This window comes from Octodon degus, unplaced genomic scaffold (assembly GCF_000260255.1).
Source record: "Octodon degus isolate 3935 unplaced genomic scaffold, OctDeg1.0 scaffold00056, whole genome shotgun sequence".
Classification (NCBI taxonomy): Eukaryota; Metazoa; Chordata; class Mammalia; order Rodentia; family Octodontidae; genus Octodon; species Octodon degus.
In genome coordinates, this window is record NW_004524632.1 from 9,852,209 (window position 1) to 9,873,840 (window position 21,632).

The 21,632-nt window shown below is 51.3% G+C and overlaps 1 protein-coding gene across 1 annotated transcript in view; it reads right to left on the minus strand.

Annotated features, from left to right (window-relative positions):
- Krt23 (keratin 23) overlaps positions 1-3,845 on the minus strand; it is a 12,182-nt gene extending 8,337 nt beyond the window's left edge. Inside the window, exon 1 of the mRNA XM_004633736.2 lies at positions 3,413-3,845. Within this exon, the coding sequence (XP_004633793.1) occupies positions 3,413-3,808 (396 nt within the window). The 5' untranslated portion in view covers positions 3,809-3,845. The remainder of the gene's footprint in view (positions 1-3,412) is intronic.
- Between the last annotated feature and the right edge of the window lie 17,787 nt (positions 3,846-21,632).

Sequence of the window (21,632 nt, forward strand, 5' to 3'; positions counted from 1 at the left end):
GAAAGAATTTTCTTAGGACAGAGCTATAGTTCAGTACAAAGACACCTTTGAGAGCTCCGGTTCTATGTAGAGCTTTGCTGACAACTTGGAATGTGGTGTGAGGAATGCACGATAGAGGCCTTCGGAAGCGCTAAGAGCACCCGGCCTGGAACCCAGAGAACAGGGCTGGGCTCCCACTCCAGCTCCCGTGGGCTGCGCGAGCCTGCTAGGGCCTCAGTTCCTTCCTCCATGGGAATAAGAAGCTGTACTCCTTCAAGGAGTTATGGGAGTTGGAGGACAGTAAGAAAATTATTTGGTAAAATAGCATATTTCTGGTATACCACAGATACTCCCCAAATTATGGGAAATGGAATCAGTTCAGAAAAATGGAAATAGAGCAATTTTCTTATCAAAAATTGACCTTTTATAATTAAAGTCTCCTTGTGGAAAGCCCCAGGGTTTTTGTGTCTTCTCTGTCTGACCATTGCTTCTGCAGTCCTGGGGATTGGATCCAGGGCCTGTGCGCTGAGTTAAACCCTTGGGCCTTTCAAAACGTTTTCTTCTGAGTCAGGGTCTCCCTAGGTCACTAAGCTGCAAGGCTGGGCTTGCAGAGGTCTTCCTGCCTCTGCCTGTAGGTCACAGGGGCGCCCCTCACGCCTGGCCACGCCTCGTTTCACGTGTTGGGATGCACCTGCAGCCTCTGCTGTAAGGAAACCAGGCAGTGACTTCCTGGAGGATTCGTGTCAGCCCTGCGACTTCTTGCTTTGCCTGGGAGAAGCCGCAGCAGGCGTTTCCTTGTCACCCTGCTCCGGGGAATTCTTCCAGCCCTTTCCTTCCCGGCCTCTTCGTCTTCACTTGAGCTAAACGCCTGCAAAATGAAAAGAGCTCCGCGCCCAACAGCCGGGCCTCGGGCTGGGCCTCGCTCCCGCGCGCGGAGCGGCCCCGGTGCGCGTGGGCTCGGGTGCTGATCGGCAGCCGGGAGCCTCACACGGCGCCCAGCACAGCAGCAGCGGCGGAAACGCGGCTGCCCGGCCTCTTTTTCTTTACTGAAGTAAGTGGACACTCTACCCACAGCGAGGGGCGGACACTCCGCCAGCGTTCTCGGGTTCCCAAGGGTGCGCCGTGGGTGCACTTCATCCGAGGCACGCCGTTGCCCACCCCTCCGGTGTGCTTGTTACCGTATTAGGGTGAGGGCGCCACCTGGGGGTGGGGGGATTCTCCAGGGTCATGAGAGGACCAAGATGGATTAGGAAATAATACGCGAGGCCTGGGGCTTGCACTGTGCTGTAACCATCGCCGCGCTTCTCCCAAGGCCCTGAGTTCACTCTTGTACAGTCTAGCTGGTGTTGGCGCCGCGTGGGTGCTCCAGGCTGGGGGGTCATCTACCAGGGAGAGGAACGTAGTGTTCTTCCCCTTAAGTGACAATACCGTAGATAGCATCCCTGAGAACCATTCAGGGAATTTTATGGATGCTATCCCTGTGACTCCTGTCAATTGGGTTTATTTGGAATTCATTTTTTTTCTAGACCTTTAGAGTAACATTTAATATCCTAAGGTAGGAGCAGGCTTATATACCTGTTCAGGTGTCTCCTGATGACCCCGGCAGGAGGGAGCCCTTCCTAGCAGCGGGGCCCCTTGGGGCTGTGTGTTCTCACCTGCAGACCTGTGCACGTGTGTGTGCGTGCTCACACGTGCACATGTGCGTGCACTGAGGATGGAAACATGGCCTCACCCCCAAACAGTTCAGCTGCTCTCTTCGAACCTCCAGAAAATGCAATCTCTGAAGTGAAAATTCAGAAAACGCCGGAACTCAAAGCGGGAGGACCTCCCCCCTACTTCTGTGAGAAGCCACAATTCTGGACTCCGGGGGGTGAGCAAGTTTTCACCCCCCTCATGGTTGCGCCCCGCCCTCTGCTCAATGTTTCTTGGTTCTGCCCTGAAGAATGTAGCCAACCCATGTGGTCTCTATGTCCTCTCCTGTAAGCTGAGATAAAAATGGCAGATGCAGAGTTGTGAGGCTTCCGCCAGCTGTGTGCGAGAAATGTACGGCAGGGATCACACGGCAAGCACCGTGCCTGACCTGGCCTGAGGTAGACCAGAGGAGGCGACTGCAGGGGCAAAGAAAACGGACCCCAGGTCAATCCACCTCTGCCTCTGGCTGATGGCTTAGAATGGCCATTTCCCTTTCCTCCTGAGCTCTGATTTTAAACACATTGGCTGTGAGAATAAAATCCGACGGCAACAGTTTCCTCACTGCAGAAAGCGCTCAGTGTGGATATGTGTGTGAAACCCTCCACAGGATGCCCAGGTTGCGGGAAGCGCTCCATCCTCCCTCCCTCCTCCTGCCCCTTCACCTCGCTCCCTGCTGGCTTATCCATTACCCTCCCCCTTCCTAGGCAGGCCTGCTCTCAGCCCTCCTCCTGCAGACATATTCCTTTCCTTCCTTCCTAAAACCCAAGCAACTTTATAAAATGAAAAACACTGTGAGTATTGTTGAGTCACCTTGATTTTTGATAGAGACAACCATGCACTATATAGTTAAGGTAATTACACAGTCAGTTATTAGGCCGATTATTCAATAATTAGGGTTCATTACAAGGACAGATTTATGTTATCTTGATTGGTCCTACATTCAAGCAAGCATGGCCTGAGTGTTGCAAAATCACCTAGCAAAATATTGGAAGTCCACGATGCCCTTTGTAGGGTAGGTTAAGTCATGATCTTATCCTCTGGCTTTTTAGCTGTTTGGTTGACAGATCATTTTCTGAAGAGTGTCTCCTTAGCCCATTCCAACGATCAGATTTTAGAAACGGTATTCACCTCCCCAGCCTTGCCCCCTCAGCAGCATGCCCTTCTCAGAACTGTGGGCAATGTTTTATCTGCTTGCCGGCCCCGAGAGGAACACCCAGCGGTGTGGCGTGATCTGTGGGCTGGCGAGTGGAGTGACAGCTTCTCCACCTCCTGCTGGCGGATGAGCACCCTTCACCAGGGTGGAACACTGCTGGGGCCCCAAGGAAGCCAGCACTGCCCTGGACATGTGTCCCGCGGGACGCGTGCAGCCAGCCCACAGGCCCTGCTCAATGCTAGGCCGTTATTGGCTCATAAGTGACACTGCACAGTGCCAAGCTGCCTGGCATTTTTATGATGCAGATTTTTTTAGTATGTTGAAGAGTCAGTCTTCTTTTTCAAAAATAACTCATGATATCTCTTTAACCTGGGTGCCTTGATTTCCCATGTGGTTTATACATAGGAAATTAATTACACCAGACTTTCACACTGTATACTGATGGCATAAGAAGACAGCTTCAGTAGCTACCTTGGGCTCCTCTGCCACTGCCTTGGAAGCTGTCCCTTGTGCTGACTTTCCTCCCTGGGGTCCCCTGGCACGGTGGCCTGGGGCTCTGGCTCTGGGGGCCCGCGGGTGGCACCTTACCTGCTCCTGCAGGTGGCTGATGCTTTCCTCATACTGGGAGTAATCTTTCTTGCTGCCGGAATCTCTGTCCTGATGCCACTGCAGGATGCGGCTCTCCAGCTTCTGGTTGGCAGCCTCCAGCGCGCGCACCTTGTCCAGGTAGGAGGCCAGGCGGTTGTTAAGGTTTTGCATGGTCTCCTTCCCAGTTCTGCCTAGAAGGGGACCACCCTTCTGAGATGTCCAGGCCCCTCCCATAGGCAAGCAGCTTGGCTTGGAGAAGGAAAGAGAGACGTGGACGCCCCCTGCACCGCCGTGGACGCTGCGGGCCCGGGGTGAGCTTCCAGGCCGGCCCCGGCCTCCTCCTGTGCCATGGAGGGAGGCTGAGTGGCTCTGGCTAAAGCTGCAGTTGGAGTTCATGGTCCCATCTGTGTTCTGGGCCAGGCTGGGTTTGGTCTGCTTCTTGGCAGCGGAGGACTGAGCTGCCCGGACCGCTCTGGATGGTTTTATGCCTTCTGCTGTGGGAGTTCCCTTCCCTGACAACTGTACCAACAAGATCCTATCGTTGTGCAACGTGTGTTTCCTCTTGGTCAATCTCGAGGTGCCCGAGGCCAGTGCACATTGTTGTTGTTTAGAACCACATCAATATGCCAGCCTGCTTCCTCCCCTCGGTGGAAACTTGGAGGCGTGGCCCACCACATCAGGTGGGATTAGTCTCAGGTATCTTTCTAATCTGGAGTTTTTCCATTGCCCATTTATTATGAAAAGGTCAGATCAAAGCTCACAAAAATGTTACTTGGCACACATTTTGCTTTTAAAAAGCAGACAGTAAACACATGCAGAGGCAGACAGATGAAACAGCTTTGCGGCTGTGAGGGGGAAGAGAAAGACTCTGAGAGTACAGCAGGGTCACCGGAGAACCTCAGGTCCTGGAGGGAAACTACTCATGCTATGGAAATGGAGATGGGCTGAATACACGATTCCTTTGTGTCGCTGTTGTTTGATGGCAAGCAATTTCAAAGGACTTACTCTTCAGAACAAACCCGCAATTAGGGCTGTAATTAATGAATGAATGGCCGAGCCTTCTGCTCGCAGGCCAACCTGCATCCCAGCACGCCTGTACGTGGGACTCCCACCGGCCCACATGGCAACGCAGGGGTGTCCCCCACCTGCAGCCCAGGCCCTGCTGAGCTGGGCTGGCTGGCTTCTGTGTGTCCCTGGCCCACAGACAGAGCAGCAGGGAGCAGGAAATGTGTCATGCGCTGTTGAGCGTGCCTGAGAAGTGTTATATTTCATCTGCTGGGAGAAAGGTTAGGGATGAATGAAGGAATAAAATACCCAAGCCAGAAGAGCTCTTGAACATTCTTGGTTGCATGAAACTAATTTTACAAGTGAGGCAAGCAGCCAAAGGGGCGTGTGGAGGGGACAAACCGTGAGCCAGTGAGGGGTCAAGCCCCACGAGAATTCTTTCACTGGCACTGTCACTGCTGAGGCAAATCACGACTGTTGTCTCACTGGACACTTCTCTTTCATAGTGAAGGTGGGGCTTCCCACTTCATGTAGCCCTGTGCTAGTCTTGCTCAACCACTCCCATAACTGCTGTCATAGCCACGCAAGGGCTGGTGTCCCTGCTTTGCACATAAATGTTCAGGGGCTCAGAGAAGCGAATGGTTCAGGGCTGAGCTGCACGTATGATGTAACTGAGTGAATTTGTTGCTGTCATTGTCCTGGTCAGGGCTGTTCCCTCAGCCTGGAAAGCCCCTACGTAGGCACACTACACTGTGAGGGGCACGCTCCTTCATAGTCATTTTCTGAGCTCTCCTGTGTGAGGTGGGTGCCCCTCTGAGGAGAGTCCTGCCCCGCCTTGATCTAGAGCCTTCCAGTGGGACGGACGCCTTGGCGTCCCTGCCCCACTGTACGAGCTGGAGCCCCACCTCCTGTGCCAGCCACATCGTACGCCCCACTTGTCACAAGCTTCTGCTGTGACGGCCCGGAAGTAGGGATTATGTCTTCCACCACTGGGGTACCAAAGTCTGGCTTCCTGTGGCATTTTATTTAGGTGTAGGTAAGTCAGTAATCAAGTTTTTGGAGCCAAGATTCAGAATGTGAACCCCGGTTCAGAATGTGAATTCCAGAACCAGGAAGCAGGAAAAAGCCTCTCTCAGGAGTGGTGAGTCACCACAAGGAGGGATGACCCCTTTCTAATTGCAAATAAAACGGAGAAGAAGGGACACTCCTGGCTCTCTTCTATCTGCTGCCCTAGGGCTTCTCTGCGCCGCCTTTCTCTTCCTCCTCCTCCATCTTCCCCCAAGGCTGAGGAGACAGCTTGTCTCCACACCCACCGGGCTCCTGAGCAGCCACCCTCCAGGGCAGTCTGATTCGTGGTACAGCGGGGCTGCCAGTGCGGTGCCCCCACTTCAGCCAAGATAGGGGGTTCCGGGCCGTTGTGAGCATACTTGGCCTCCTCAGCACCCCATACGCTGTGGCTACCAGGGCCAGCCTCCCCGAAGATTCCTCTGTTTCAGCCCAATCATTTTCCTCAAGGATGTAGCCCTGTCAGCCAGACAGCGGTCAGGTCAGGTCTCCTCAAGGGGAGGTGCCTGTTCTGCCTGACTATGAATGGAGCGGGGGAAATGAGCTTGAACCAATCAGCAGGCTCCAATCCAAAGGTTTGAATTGGTACCAATTTGGACCAATTAGCAGACTTCACCTCGGCCCAATCAGCGGGCTTGAATTAGGACCAACCACAGGCCTGCAGTGGCTACTATATTCCCCCCCCCCAAAAAAAAAGACAGTCTGCTCCAAAAGATAACTAGAACTTATTTCTAGGGGACGTCTAATTTTTTCATGCATAATAATCTACATTTGTTCTTGTACAACAATCTATACTTAGTCATGTACAAAAAATACATTTACTCACAGGTAGTCATGCCGTGTTCTTCTGGAGCGTCAGCTTAACTCTCCAAACCCTGAAATCTGGCCTGAATTTCTCGCAGCTTTATTGCCAGTAGAACCACCAGCCCCACCGTCTCGTGGCCAGCGGTGGAGCGCTGCTTGTGTAGTGTCTCCTGCCCACGCAGCCTGGCCGTAGCGCCCTGGCAAGGCGACTGTCAGTGATTTAGTCCCCTGAATCCTTCACCCAGCCGCAGCCTCTTGTAGGCGACGCTTCACCACGTTTCCACTAATTGAAGACTTAACAGATAGGAGACGCGACAAAAACGATGACAGTTAAGAATCACAGGTCCCACAGGAGTGACATAAAATGGCAGGCACCAAAACCCAGAAAACGGTTCTTAAGTACGTCTGTCCCAATACAAAGCATCAGATTGTGAAGGGCCACATTAGACACGTCACACCCATTCCTGAGCAGGCGCACGCGTGATCCTTGTGTCTCTGACTGGTCATTGGGCAGGAAGTCTTGGGTTCCTCTGTTTCCAGAGGTATTTTGCCTGTCAATCAAAGGCACCCAGTTGGGTGTTTACAAATACTTAATTATAATTGTATTATCATTTAAGTATTAATGCCAACAACATTATTTGTATCTAACTGTGCATTAACGTTATAAGCGTATATCCAGCGTGTGGTGCAGTGACTGTGTTAAACGTCTCCACCCAGCTGGTGTTCTGGGGCCCCTGGGGAGCGCTCGTTATAAGCATGCTGGGGCTTTCTTTCCAATTAGGTCTTACTTTGGCGAGAGTGGGGTGTACGAGTGGCACTCCCCTCCCGCCTCTCCGGTTGGCCTAGCAGGGCTTCCTCTGGTGCACCGACTCCCTGTCCTGTTCCCATGACGCCTCCCCTGGTGGGCCTGTGAGGCGTGACTCCTTTCTCAGGTGTCGTGTGCCTAGAAGGTGCTGCAGGTCTACTCAGGATCCAGGAACAGCAAACAAGGTGGCATCAACCGGCAGTGCCTGAGAGCCACGGCAGCCAGCAGTGGTAGGTGTCAGCTGGCAGAAACCAGCATGGACTCGTGCCAGCCAGTGGCCCAGGTACAGTTTCACTCTGCTGGCTATGACTTCTGTCTCAGTTGAGCAAGAGAACCTGTAACGAATCAGCAACAAAACTGTCAAAGCCAGCGTGCTCCTCCCGACCCTACCGCAGGCCTCAGCAAGGAGCGCCCTCTGGACTTCCCTCGTCTCCCTCTGCACACCCCAGGAAATGTTGCCACTGCTAAAGTAAGCCCAGGAAACGCAGGTGAAGAGGGCCTGTGGCCGCTCATGGGTCTGACGCGAGAGAGGGACTGAGGAAGAGCCGTGGCCCAGTGCTCCCTCCGAGGCTCGGGCTGCTTGCGAGGTAGGAAGGATGGGGCCAGGCAGCACCTTTGAGAGGCTGTTAGGTCTCGAGGGCTGTGGTCACAGAAATGGGCTAACCCTTGAATTAATGGGTTCTTGGGAGAGCGAGTCTGTCACAGAGGCTCGTCTGACTCTGTCTCTGTTACTGCACCCCCAGGATGATGTCCTGAACTGCTTACTGCAGGGCCCTGCCGAGTCCCCACCCACCAGAAGCCCTTTCCAAATGCCACCCCTTGGCCTTGGTCCTCTCCCCAGAGCTGTGAGGCGTGCACACTCAGCTATTCTGTCACAGCGGCAGAAGACAGGAGAAGGGGGAGGGGATGATGAAACGCAAGAAAGGAGGGAAACACCCTGCGCTGGTTGGACGCACGGCCTGAGCAGCGCTCCTGTGGATGCGGGTGGCTCCTGGCCGCTGGCTTGGACTCAGGTTCCTGTTCACATGGACCCAGCCTTATGCGGGAGGAGAAGTCACCCCAGGGTGTTCGAGGGCGACATACTGTCTGTCAACTTTCTTAGCAGAATCTGCCATGGAGCTGGTCATTTCCCTGCTAATTTCAGGTGTGTCGGAGAGCAGGTGACTTATTTGTCCTGTGAGTTTGGCCCAAGTCTCATTTATGTCAGCGTGTGGGAGTCTGGATTTATAGGAGTTAACCTGGGGCAAGTAGTTTCTTGTATTATACAGCAGGACCGGGTTTGGAAGAAATTGGTGGTGACATTTGGGAGGACTGGGGAAACGAGTCACTTCAAATGCCATCGTGCAATTAGCGCTTCTTTTAACTTCTGTGTGGGATTTGATTGGATTGGAAAAAAATGATAAAAGGGGCACTTTCTTATGAACATTCAATGAATACATGGAAGACAGGAAAAAATAGATTTAAAAAAATCCCAGTTCCACTACACAGACGTACTCACCAATAAAATTTTGTGAGCATGATTTCAGATACTTTTATGTGTGTACACTGGAAGACACAGCTATAAGAGTTTTGAAAAGATGGGCTTGTATAATTTATTTCATTTCAAAAAGAATTAAGCTAATTAAAACTGTAATTGACAAATAAACTAAAATATCGGATTGAAAAAAATGATGAAAGGGGCACTTTCTTATGAACATTCAATGAATACATGGAAGTACAGGAAAAAATAGATTTTTTTTTACATATTTTCTAAAGAAGGCTTTTGCAGGGAAATGGATGCAACTAGGGACCATACTCGTAAGCGAAATAAATGAGACCCACGTATGGCAACGTCACACCGTCTCCCTAGGGTAAGGACACGAGAGAGTAAATAAAGTCTGAAAGGTACAGGAGGTGCCGTGAAAGGGAAAGAAACTGTTCAAAGGGGAGGAACGACTGGGCTGAGGGAAAGGAGAAAAGAAAGATGGGAGGAAGGGAAAAATATATACGCATACTCACCAGATAGCTTGGGTAATTGTGCTGTTGATTTCTGCTGGGCTATTGAAAGGGGCAGTTAAGGCTTAGTGTTTTTCTCCTTTTTAAGTTTTTTATAATTTTTTGACAAAATTTGCATGTTTGCCTCTGGTAATCTAAACAACTAATTTGAAGACAACCGCACGCAGTATGACAACCCCTGCTGAATTCCTATCATGCTGTTTAGTGATATTCTGTGTTGTTTCTTTCTTTTTTTTTTTTTTTTTTACTATTTTAAAAATTCTCCTTAAAAAATGAAAACAGTATGCAATGTATTAACTATTGTTCCCCCCCGCCATCATCATTTTGGAATTTTTTTCGTTAAAATAATTTTTTTAATAAATGAAAAGAAGGATTATAAAGCATCCATGCCGTCCCTTTACACTGCCCATCTGGGGAGAGTAAATGCCAGAGCTTGTGCAGTGGCAGGACCAGAAGGAACTTCAAGACAGAGTCATCTGCTGGCGACTTTGCCCTCAGGCATCTACCCAGCACACTGCAGAACTTATTTTATTTATGTATTTATGTATTTATTTATTTGATACAGGGCCTCACTACGCAGCTCAGACTCCTAGCGATCCTCCAGTCTCAGCTTCCCCAGCACAGGGATTACGGGCGTACATCACCACGCCGGCCCTTGAGAAGTGCTTGTTAAACTTGGGCTGGGGAAGGACAGAAGGCAGCAGTGGGTTGTGTGGAAAGACTTCGTGAGAGCCGGGAGAGGCAAAGCAGCAGCTGTGGGCCGGGGGGCTGTGGCAGGGGAAGGCCAGGCCTGCCAGGGACCGAACTTGCACAGCTGGCTCCGTCCACACAGCCAGAAAGAAAAGCCGGAGACAAAATCCTGCAGCATCTCCCAAATCCTGGACTTGGCTAATTGTAGTCCTCTGTTGTCTCACTTTTCTTTCTTTGCTGGGACCAAGTAACCAACACCCAGAATTAAGGAAGGAAAGGTTTATTTAGCTCACAGTGTGTGGAGGTTTCAGTCCATACTCGGCTGGCTCCAAGGCAGAGTGGCACACGGCAGAGGGCAGCAGCTCAAAGCAGTGGAAAACAGCAAAGAGCAAAGGCAACAGGGAGGAGCAGCGGCTGCAGGCAGCCAGTGAGCCTCTCTCCGCTCCCCACATTGCATGCAGATACCCACCCGAGGGTGGGCGAAGCACTCACACCCGTAATCCCAGCATTGGGTCATGACTAAATCCCAAACTCTAGAAGCCGCCCAATGACTGTATGAGGCTCTTTGGGGACAACTAGACACAAAGCATAACAGATGGTATTTTTAAAACCAGGCTATTCTGACTCCTGTTTTCCTCATAAGCTAGTAGATCTGAAGGCTTTATTAGGTTGAGCTTTTACAGCAGGAATACTTTATAGAGAACGCCGGACACCTCCTTTAGTTTCTGCTCTGACAAAATGCCTTATTATGGGCTTTATGTGACCACACACACTTCACCTCTTTTAGCTTCCTGTCTAGTGGGGAATTTTCGCAGCTGAAAGAAATCAATATAGTGTTTTAATTTAACTGAGATTTTAATTTGAAATCCAATATATAGTCTGCCAAAAACTGTATACACAGACAATATTGTGTAATATAATGACCATTGTGGAACTCCTATTATTTTGCTTAGTGATATTCTAATTTTTTTCTTTAACTATTTTTCATTCTCTTTGAAAAAAACAAAGCCAGGTATGGTGACACATACCCATCATCCCAGCATTCAGGAGGCTGAGGCAGGAGGATCGTTGTGAGTTTGAGACTAGCCTGAGCTACAAAGTGAACTCAAGGCCAGCCTGAATTATATAGTGAGGTCCTGTCTCAAAAAAGACCCCCTCAAAACACCCTGTAAAACTGCAGGCAAAAAACTCCGCCCCCTCACAAACATATAAAATTATTTGCTCATTAGAATATAGTCTGACGTTTTTTCAACAGATGGTGTTGCCGTCCTATGCAGGATCCTAGAGGATGAGGTACATCACAGGACACCCACTACACTGACCCACTGCACTGCCGGCTCTTCGAGAAGAAACTGAAAATGCTTGTGCAGCAAGTGCCAGGGCCAGGGGACAGGAGCAGCTGGTCACCGTCACCTTAGTAATAAGCGGCTAGAAGTCAAGGGCTGCCACTCTGAGCGCCTCTTGTAACTGCAGAGGCCAAAGATAACTTGCACTAGTTTCCTGATGGCTCAGGAAATTTAGCATTAAACTTTAGCATCAAAAACTTCAGACAGGGGCTGGGGAGATAGCTCAGTTGAATAAGCGCTTGCCTGGCAAATACAAGGGCCTGAGTTCAGTGCCCAGTTCCGCCAAAACAAAACAAACAAACAAAAAACTTCAGACAAGCTTTTCTTTGGCAGTCTCTCTCTCATATGTATATATTCAAACAAATTACATGCTAAACTTTTTTCCTGAGAAGGCTATTTCTTTAACTGTTTAGAGCAGTATATAAATTAAATTGAGTTAGGACCTAATTACGTAAAACTTTAAAGCTGTCTCCCCTCTGCTGCCCGTTAGTTAGCAGTAAAATGTTTAGGATTTTTGTGTTTCATGAGAATATAACATTTGACTTGGAAATGACAGGCATTTATCGTGTCTCATAGCTTTTCCAATTAAAGGCAAAAAGAAACAGTAACGAAGACCACACCAAGGTCAAGCTCAGCAGAGCTGGGGCTCTTGCTCTGGCATTGCAGTTGAGTTCGTCCCTTGCCCTTTTTTTTTTTTTTTTTTAAAGCCATAGACATAATGCTTTAAGTGGCATAAAATTTTAGAATTGTAGGCTGCTGATCCAAGCATGCACTTATTCAGAACTGTCCAACTAGGCTTTAGTCATCCCTGTGGCCTCCCCTTCCCTCCACCTGAAAGTGTGCATTTTTTCTCTAAATCCAGGTTAGCTAAATGGCTGATGCCTATAAACCACAAATAATTTGATTTAGAGTATTCTCATTTATTTCATTTAATTGTTAGCCTTGTTGGGAGCTTCTGGCTAATAAGACATAGTTCCTGTTTCTAAGGAGCCTTTAGTTTCTGGATCTGAGAATTTGCTTCTGTTTTGCTTTTTAAGCTAGGTTAAGATTTTGCCTGGTAATCTGTTCTCTGAGCCGGCCTGGCGAGCTTCGCAGCGGAGACCGGATCTTTCCTCACGGGTGCATCAGGCTTAGAACAGCCGTGTTGCTGAGAGACAGAGGCTTAGCAGTGTGGCCGGGAGAGCCCCTTCCCACTGTAGGGTTGCCAGGGTCTTCTCACCAGGCGATGATGAAGCCACCATTGTTGGGTGACAGATCTGAAACTCAATCCCTGGGTTTGGCTAAGCCCGGGAAGGATGGGCCGCCCATCCTGCGATGCTGGAACTTGAGCCTTGTTCACCGAGGTCACCGCCATGATGGGAGGCCTTGTCATCCTTGTTTCTTCCCGCAGTTCCTTTCCCAGGGGCGAGGAGCCTTTGGGTGAAGGGGGCGTGCTGAGCTGGGCGTACTTCCAAGCCCCTCTGCCTTAAGCCCATTTTTAGGAAGACCCTCAGGTCGTTTAGCATTACTTCGGCTGGCTGCCAAAACTTGTGATTTTGTTTATTCAAGGTGACAGAAGCAAAGCAGGTCTCCACTGTAGGGTGGGACTGCTATTGCGAGACCAGCCGAGGTGACTTCACTCTCCTCTCTGCTTCTGCTTGTCATCCTAATCCAACAAACACGACAGGTAATTAAACAAATCCCCATGCAAAGGCTGCTGGCGCTGAGAATTCCCGAGTGAAACACATGTAAGCTTTCGTGTTCCCTGGGCGCCGCTGGCTTTTTCTTTCGCCCCATAAAGAGTCACTTTGGGTCACTGGGTGCTGTTTGCTGAAGCACTGCGTCATGCAGTTTGCAGGAATCTTGTCCTGATAGGGCTTGACTTCAGCCGGTGGTCATGTTACAGCAGGGCCTGGGACAAGCGACGGCTGGGCCAAGACCTCTCCCTGCCCTTCTCCCTCCTGACAACCGGTACCTGAAATTCAACCATTTATTTGCTTGGCTCTTAGTAAGCCTTGGTGTGTGGTTCTCACATTCATTCATTTATCCCGCAAGTATTCACGGCTCTCTGTTCTGAGGCGCTGGTGTAAAAGGAAAGGAAAACAGAGTGAAAAGAAGCCAGCGCTGCGCAGAGGCTGGGTGAGGCCAGGCTGCCCAGCCCTGCGGTACGTTTTGATCTTCAACGTGCACTCCATGGAAAAGCCCAGAAAGGCAGGCTGCTGAGCCATCATTGTGTCGGTCAGTTAAAAATATAATCCTCGCTGCCTTGAGGAAAAGGTGGAGAGTCGGGGTAGGCATTAGGGGACCGCTGAGGGCTGCTGTCGCTGTGCAGGAGACAGATGACAGCCCTGGCTTGTTTTTCTTTTTTTTTTGGAAGAGGAATGATGTAGTGAAACACTCAGGGCTATTGGAGTAGTGAGACTAGATAGTACTAAGGCATTGCCTAGTTTTCTGCTATGAAAAAGGATGTTGTAATAAGAATTAATGACCGACTTTGATGGCACCCAGGGTGTGTGCATGTGAAGTTGTCCTCCCCCCCCAGGATTGTGTAAGAAGAGTGTTTGTGATATTGTACGAAGCTACACATTTGATAGATGCCCTAACCCAGCGTACTTTTCAGTGGGAAGCCACCCACATGTGGCTGACATGTAAGCCTTGATTTTCGTCCAAGGTTCTAAACTTTTTTCTTATGGGAAAGATATCTAGAATTACGTACTTTCGAAAAAATAGAGGAAAAGAATTAAAACAGCAAAAGCCTTGCCCAAGATTGTCCCATTAGCCGGGAGCAGCAGAAAGGTTGTGGACTCCGCCCCAGTCATCGCAGCCTTCATGTCTCACCCATGGATTTGTGGAGGCTTCGTGTGTATTTATGGGGTCTTCACAGATTGTCTTTGAGGTGTCTCTTCTTTTTGAGAATGCTGCTTCTAAGGTCTCTTTTTATGCTTATAAATGATTAACCACAGCATGACTTTTTGCTTGAGATATATGTTTGTTCTTTTTCTTTTGGGCAGTGCCTGAGCTACTTTTCTCATACCCAGAATTTAGGAAGGAAAGGTTCATGCAGCTCACAGTCGGTAGAGGCTTCAGACCCTAACTGGCCGGCTCCGAGGCAGGGTGGCACGTGGCCGAGGGCAACAGCTCATGGTGGCCGGGGTGGTAGGAGACAGCAAAAGCAGAAAGAACAAGAAGGGAGAAGTAAGTCTCTTTCTGCCCCCACTCTTATCTGGACTGCCGGGATTGCGGCTGTGCCGACCCAATCAGTAACTAACCCAGTAGTCACCCGTGCTTCGCCCCAGCAGCTGTCACCCCAGCACCACACTGGGAATCCATCACAAAGCCTGCACTCAGCTGCCTCCCAAGCAGGCCCATCGGTTGGATACTGCAAGAGGGAGAAGGGAAACATCCAGACCCATGCCATAACAGGTGGGAGTAGTTGCCTCGTAGTCCCTTTCTCATCAAACAATCTGATCTGACACCCCCAATTTAAAGGAGCAGAGGTTTAGTTTCTAGGGGGTCCAGTCCATGGTGCACTGGTTCCCAGACAGGAAGGGAATGCCCCACGGCTCTGGCGGAGGAAGGCTGCCGGCCTCAAGGTGGCCAGGAAGGAGAGAAGAGAGGCCGGAGGGAGGTGAGCTGCTCTGGGCCCCGCCCATGGTGATCGCCCACCAGGCCCTTGTCCTTAGCTCTGAGCTCCTTCATGGGTCACCCATGGAGAAGGGTAGAACCCCCCGCGACCCCATCACCTTAGGCTCCCGTCTCTAAGCACAGGAAGCTTTTGAGGGACATCGTGCATCTAAACCACAGTTTCCAAAACTTAATTATTTTTCACCTCTTTGAAAATCACCTTTGTGACGACCTCCCCGGGACCGTGCTGCCACGCCCATGGCACAAGGGCTCAGAGCTGGATTAGCGAGTGTGCTCCGCCCTTCATTCGCCTGGCGACCTCAGCATCTCTGGTCTCAGTGTTCGAGTCGTGACGGTCAGGCTGTGAGTCGCCTTCCTGCAGCGGGCAGGGGTGTTGTCGGGAGCACACACGGGAACTCTGAATGTGTAAGCTGTGCTCGTGCGCGAGCTGCCTGACGGGCGTGCAATGCGCGTACACGAGGGTGGCGATCGTAGGCTGCTGTGCTCCAGCGTGGGCTGAGCGTGCTCATGACCGTGAACACCCTCGATCGTGACGCCACGGATCTGGGCAGGGAGGAGGGAGGCCGATGACGTTGTCAGGAGGTCACGAGGGTCAGAGTAAAAATTCTGTGCTAAAAAGTGTACTTCCCCAAGGGCCGGGGCGTTGGATCCCCAGGCCTGCCCTTGGGGCACGCTGAGAGGGCAATTGAGACTGGGTGTGGTGGCCCGGGCCTGTAATCCCAGCGCCTGGGAGGCTGAAAACCAGAGGGTTACTGCGAGTCCAATCTGCGTAGTGAGACCCTGTAGACCCTGTACTAAATACGAGAGAGAGAGAGAGAGAGAGAGAGAGAGAGAGACTAAAAAGCATGCTTCCTTCTCCAAATGAAAGGCTAGAGAAATCTTAAACGCAAGACTTTACTTTAATGAGCACAGTCCCCGAAGGTCAGCTCTATGCTGAGGAACATCATCATCTACTATCTGCTAGTCCGGCCCTCACTGCCCAGTCTTCGTCATTGTAACTGAGATTATGCCCAGCCATGGTTAGTGGACATCAGAGGAAGTAACTTATGCACGCCCCTCCAAGATGCTCAGTGTGCTGTTATTAACATACATTGAGGGTGGGGTGAGCACACTTTCTTTTGCTTGGGTAAAATAATGTATTCTTTAAAAAAAATGTATTTAGTACAGGGTCTGCAGGGTCTCACTACATGGCTCGGACTAGTGATTCTCCTATTTGCAGCCTCCCACGTGCTGGGATTACAGGCAGGAGCCATCGCGGCCAGTCGCAATCGCCAGCACAGCGTGCCTCAGGGGCGGGGCCGGCACGGCTTGCTGGGGGCGAACCCCGAGCCTAGCTCAAGAGGCGCTTTAGTCCGCTGAGCTATCCGGCTGGCCCGAAATAGTATACTCTGAAAGAAGTAAAAGAGAACAGCTTGAGACCTCCAGGCACAAATGATAAGAATATGGAGATGCTAATTATTGCGATTTAATGATTACATATTATATATGTTGAAATATTACAGTCTACCTCATATATGCATGCAATCATGTGTTAATTAAAATAAAAAATTAAAAAACATCTATCTATGTTCTGGCTTTGCGTACAGTGTATTAACTGTCCTAAATATATGGAATTTATTTCAGTATCTTTGGGGCTTTTAGAGTTTTCTTTTTTTCCTATGTAAGTTATATCCTAAATACAGGCCCCAGTTTCTATATTGCAGTTTACTCCGTCATGTGTTTCGAGTCTTTCGCGCTCTGAGCCGGGCAGCTCTGCTCTGGGAGAGCCCGCAGGCCGATCTGTGAGCTGGGTTGTGCTGCGGAGGCGGCTTGGGGCCGCGGGCCGAGGGCACCAGCTGCAGAGTCCTTCCCGAGCGCTCTTTCCCTCCCCATGCATCCTTCCTTTTTTTTTTTTTTTTTTTGGCTCGGAATTGTAGGAGAGGCTGGGGGACAGGGGCCAAAGCTGGCTGAGGGACAGAGTGGTGCCAGCGGCGGCCCTTCTCCTTGTCACTGAGATCCTAGGAGGTGCTCTAGGGACCAGGTTCTTCCATGTGCATACTGGTTCCCCCAGGAAGCGGTCGCTTTACCCGGTGCTGAGAAGCTCAGCGGCTGGAGTGCAGGGTCCCGCTCTGAATGCCGCCAGCTGTGACGCTTCTTCTACAGTCCCGGCAGGTTCTGAGCCTCTGGCGTCCCGCGTTTCTCATCTGTAAAATAAGCAGGTGCGTGGTGAATACACAGAGAGACCATCCGACCCTTGGGCACGGCGCGAGCTAATTGTTGTTATTGTCGCTGTAAAAAGATGACGCTGGAGGGTAATGGAGAATGTTGACAACCTTAAACTATTAGTTGAGGTACGGTCTTAACCACAGACTGCCCTTGCACTGCCTTGTGCGCTGAGGCTTGAGGTGCCACGGGGAGACTCGACTGTTGACTTGGTCCCTGCACACAGTGGTCTACAGTTTTGGTCTTGGTGTTTTACGGAGATAATGTAGAGCTGCGTCAGCCTGCACTCCTACCGCGGTGGAGAAAGACTCCTCTTTCCCCACAGCCCCTCCAGCAATTGTCATTGGTTGATTTCTTGATGCCAGCTGTTCTTTTGGGGGTCAGATAGAACCTCACTGTTGCTTTAATTCACTTGTAGCCTTCCTTGAAGTGGAGTCTTGGGTGACTTAGGACATCCTATCCTATCACCCTGGTGCCTTCGTAGTCACAGGATGGATCAAAACAAGAAAGTTCCCTGCAGTTTGGGAACATGAACCTCTGCAGTCCTTGTCTAGACCTTGCAGCACCGTGAATAGAGATAGGATCAGGCAGGGGCCTGGCCTTCCCTGGTGCTGCTCGGGTGGAGGCCTACCCTTGGTTCTGTGGCTCGCGGGGCAGGGCTGCCTGGGCCACGCAGACGCGAAGCTTCACGTGAACCCAAGGCCCTGCCTGCTGCCGTTAGCGAGAGGGCGGGAGATGCTGTTCAGCTCGAGCAGTGGGGCTCCCCCGGGTGACGCCCCTGGGTCCAGGCCCAGCGATCTGCAGCTGTGCCCGGAGCACTCATTCTTGTGCTTGCAGCAGCACCCCAGGGGTTCCCAGGGCAGGCTCACAGCGGCCTAACTTCCAAGGGCTCCAGGAACGACCTGGAATGCGGAATCCTGGATCTCACACTGAGGGGTGACCGTTGCTGCCGGCTCAACTCCACCTGGTCATGGCAGCATCTTCTTCATTGAAAGTGAGAATTAGAAAAGTAAAGTTGAAACATGCAGGCTTGTGCCCAAAGGGGGACAAGAAGGAAGACACCGTCTGTGATCGACGGTGTAGCCTCCGACCCTCCTGGGTCAGGACGCCCGCGCGCCAGGGCCTGCTCTATTTTGAGCTCCATGATGAGCGTTGCTTCTGAACTCTTCGTGCCTTGCTGGGGCTACTTGTATAATTCACCAGGCCCGAGCAAGCACGTAAGTGTGCATTGGCGGCATGGAAGACACGGACTGGCTCGAGTTCTGACGTGGCCATTCACTGACCACACGGCCCGAGCCACTTGCTTTCCTTTGGCAATAAGCCTCTCTGTTCAGCTGTTGGAAACACTGTGTGAACAATAGTAGCTGAGGGAGAGTTGAGAGACTTGAGCGAGGTAACCTGTTGTGGCTTAGGTGCCAAGCGTCCTCCTAAGAGCATTGCGGGGTAGGAGGCTGGGGCACAGGGCACGGTGCCCACTGGTGGATTCATCTGTGGATGAGCTTGGGGGCTCAGTGTGCTCCTCCTGAAGCGGGGCCTGGCTGGATGCGGGCCACTGGAGGCCTGACCTGGAAACACGTACGCTCCTCTTGGACCCTTTTCTTTGCCGTCCTGGATGTCATGGGTTGACCACCTTTCCTTCCACCAGGCTCCTCTGCCATCCAGCTCCTTTGTTCCTGCTGCGGGTCAGAGACAACCTCTCCTCCTGAAGGCTTTGGGTGCCAGGTACTGTGTCTCAGCTGCAAGAAGTGATGGAGACATAATTCACGGGAGGCATGCAGCAGGGCAGCCAAGGCCTAATGTCAGATCCACTTGTAATGAACTAGAAGGGGCTGGCATTCATTCCCAGCATTCCATGCCAGCCCTGACCCCTGGAAGCCCGGAGCTGGCAACTGAGGCTGGGCGTGGTGGCGCACGCCTGTAATCCTGGTGTTTGGAAGGCTGAAAACGGGAGGATCACTATGAGTCCTATCTGTGTAATAAGACCCTATAGACCCTATAGAACCTGCACTAAATACCCTGGCTCCCTTGCTCTGCTGCCGGCAGCTTCTGGGCCGTCTAACCGTTTGGATTATGAGTCTGCTGCTCTGTGTTCCCTCAGAGGTCTGCAGGGGACTTTTTGCTGCCTTCTCTACTGACCCCAAAACCTGATTCTAGGGAACCCTGGGGACACCAGGACCTACAGCACATATTACTAGGAGACGGGCCAGTGCTGCTGTCTGACCTGCTCTGCCTTTTCCGTCTCTCACAAGAGCGGTCCTCCTTACACGGTTGATCTCAGGTTTATTTCTCTCTCTTGGGCGGGCGTCTTCCTATTGGCTGCCCGACCCTGTGAACAGTGTGGGCTTATGGTGAGGTCCTTTCCCACTTGTCCCTGACTTGCTGGAAAAAGAAAAGCCGAACCTGTGTGTGTGTGTGTGTGTGTGTGTGTGTGTGTGTGTGTTTACTTGGACCCACTGCATGACTCCACCTTCTACTAAAAAGAAGGTTTCAATTTTTAACCCATGACTAGCTTTCCTTAGCTATTAGGAGCCTTGGAGTTAGAGGGCCGTTGTCCGCTGGCCCAGACGGAATAATCCAGCAGCTTAGCGTGGCTGTTCCTCCAGCTGAGCGTAGGCTTCTCCAAGCAGCACAGTGCCATTTACTGACAGCACTACTGGGTGTCGGGAATGCTCCAAGAGCTTGGCATGTGTTAATTAGTGGCGTCATCTCCACCCCGAGACATGGATGCTATTAATAGCCCCATTTCACAGATGAGGAAGTAGAGCTAGAGGACGCAAGTGACTTGTCCGAGACCTCACATGTCCAGTTGGCCTAGATTCAGATTTGTGCTCTTGATCAGTACGTGTCCTGCCTCTTAAACAGAGACAGCCCTGTTCTCTGTAGGCCTTTCCTAACTCTTGGGTTCTGGGTTTCCTGGATCCCTCGTTCTGGATTTGCATGCCCACCTCTGTTTCCCTCTGGAGTTAGAGTCCTCTGACGTGGGTCGTGCGTGGTTTTGTTTGCCTTCCGCTGTGGGACTAGTGTCTGCAGCCACAGAAGCTACCCAGGAAGGCAGGCTGGCCTGTGTCCCAGGGGGTGGCACCGAGGGAGGAGGGCATGGTTACTTTCTTTCTAGTGGTTGAGTGGACAGTGTGCAGGTAGACACCTATTCCCAGCTGGGGTGCAGAGAAGGGGCTTTTGTGCTCTTTTATATGGTTGGGGACAGAAGTTCTCTGTAACCACATACAAGGCTTCAGGAAAATTTAGCCCAAAGCGGACTCTCTGTCTGTGTCTCCTGGGTCAGGCGTGGCTTCCCTGAGAGCTCCAGAGGATGGGCACAGCCCCCTCCAGGGGGCTTTCCAGCACCTATGGGCCCCGGGCCACCACAAGGAGCCTGCCAGCAGAGCCTTTTGCCCCTGGCTCGGAAGAGAGTCTTCCTGAAGCTGCTGTGGTTGTTCTGCACAGACTCAGAAAGGGGATCCCCAGGACACCCCAGAAAGCACAGAGAGAACTTGCTGCTTGTGTTATTTCAGACACAGAAGAGGAAAAACAGGAGCAGGAGAGAGGAAGAAGAGGGGCAGAAAGGGGCGAGAGAGAGTGAGGGAAAGGAAGAGAAACGCACTGACGACTTTTGCTCCTGTGACACCTCTCAGGCGCTGTTCAGAAAGGGGCGTTTCACGTTCTTTTAACGTGCCGGGAGAGCTGGCCCGTCGCCAAGAGTGTTGCCTAAGAAACCCCACCAGCTCTGGCGCCCAACCTGAAGGGAGCATTCCACTTAAACTCTTCCCAGTTGCCAAATCAGGCCATTCCCATTTGAACTGGCTGCGTGGGTTGTTCCCACGAAGAGTGTGAATCATGTGTGAGCACACTGTCCAGACATTTCCAGCCACCAAATCGCCGAAGGATTCCTTTCCTAAAAAAGACATTTGATGCGGGTGTCGAAACAAGGAACGCAGCGCGGGGCTTGCTGGCCCAGGTTCCAACCCTCGCGGATTGGAATTTCAATCTCTTTCTCTTTCCTTTTCATTCAGACAACATATTTGACTTAAAAACACCTTTCATGATTGCAACTTTAACTTAAAACCAAAGTAGGCGGATCAGGATGTGTTTTCCCAGACCACGGTGCAGCCAGCCTAGGGTTTGGTACATTGCCCCATCAGCTGCATAGATGGAAGTTATGAGAATTAGTAGCAACAGCACCTAACAGTTGGCTTCTAGGCTACCGGGAGATCACACCAACACCGTTTTATTGGGTTTGAAAGGCAGGGGTGCGGTAGGAGGGTGTTCTTTGGACATCATTCCCGTTCACAGATGTCGAAGACCGGACACAAGAATGATCATTCACACAAGTGCTCAGAGGAGCAGCTAGAGGAGGTAAACAGTACTCCTGGGACCGAGGACCCACGCTCACTGCCTGTGGTCCGCCGTTGGTTCCGATGGATGCCACCCTGCCTCTTCAATGTGCAGTGGTGGGGACCAGACAGAAGAGGCTGCATTTCCTCACGGACCCTGAGGCCTGAGCCAGTGCCCTTCCTCAGAGTGCTTGGGCTCCTCATCCACTGAATTCGCTATTAGTTATCAACACCCTGTGTTTCTAATTCTGATACTCCCTCAGCCGATGCCTTTCCGGGTGAAGAGAAAGATTCCTCCCGTGGCCTAAGGCCCCCTTGGGTGGCTTCCACAAGCGTGGCTCTTGTGGGTCGGC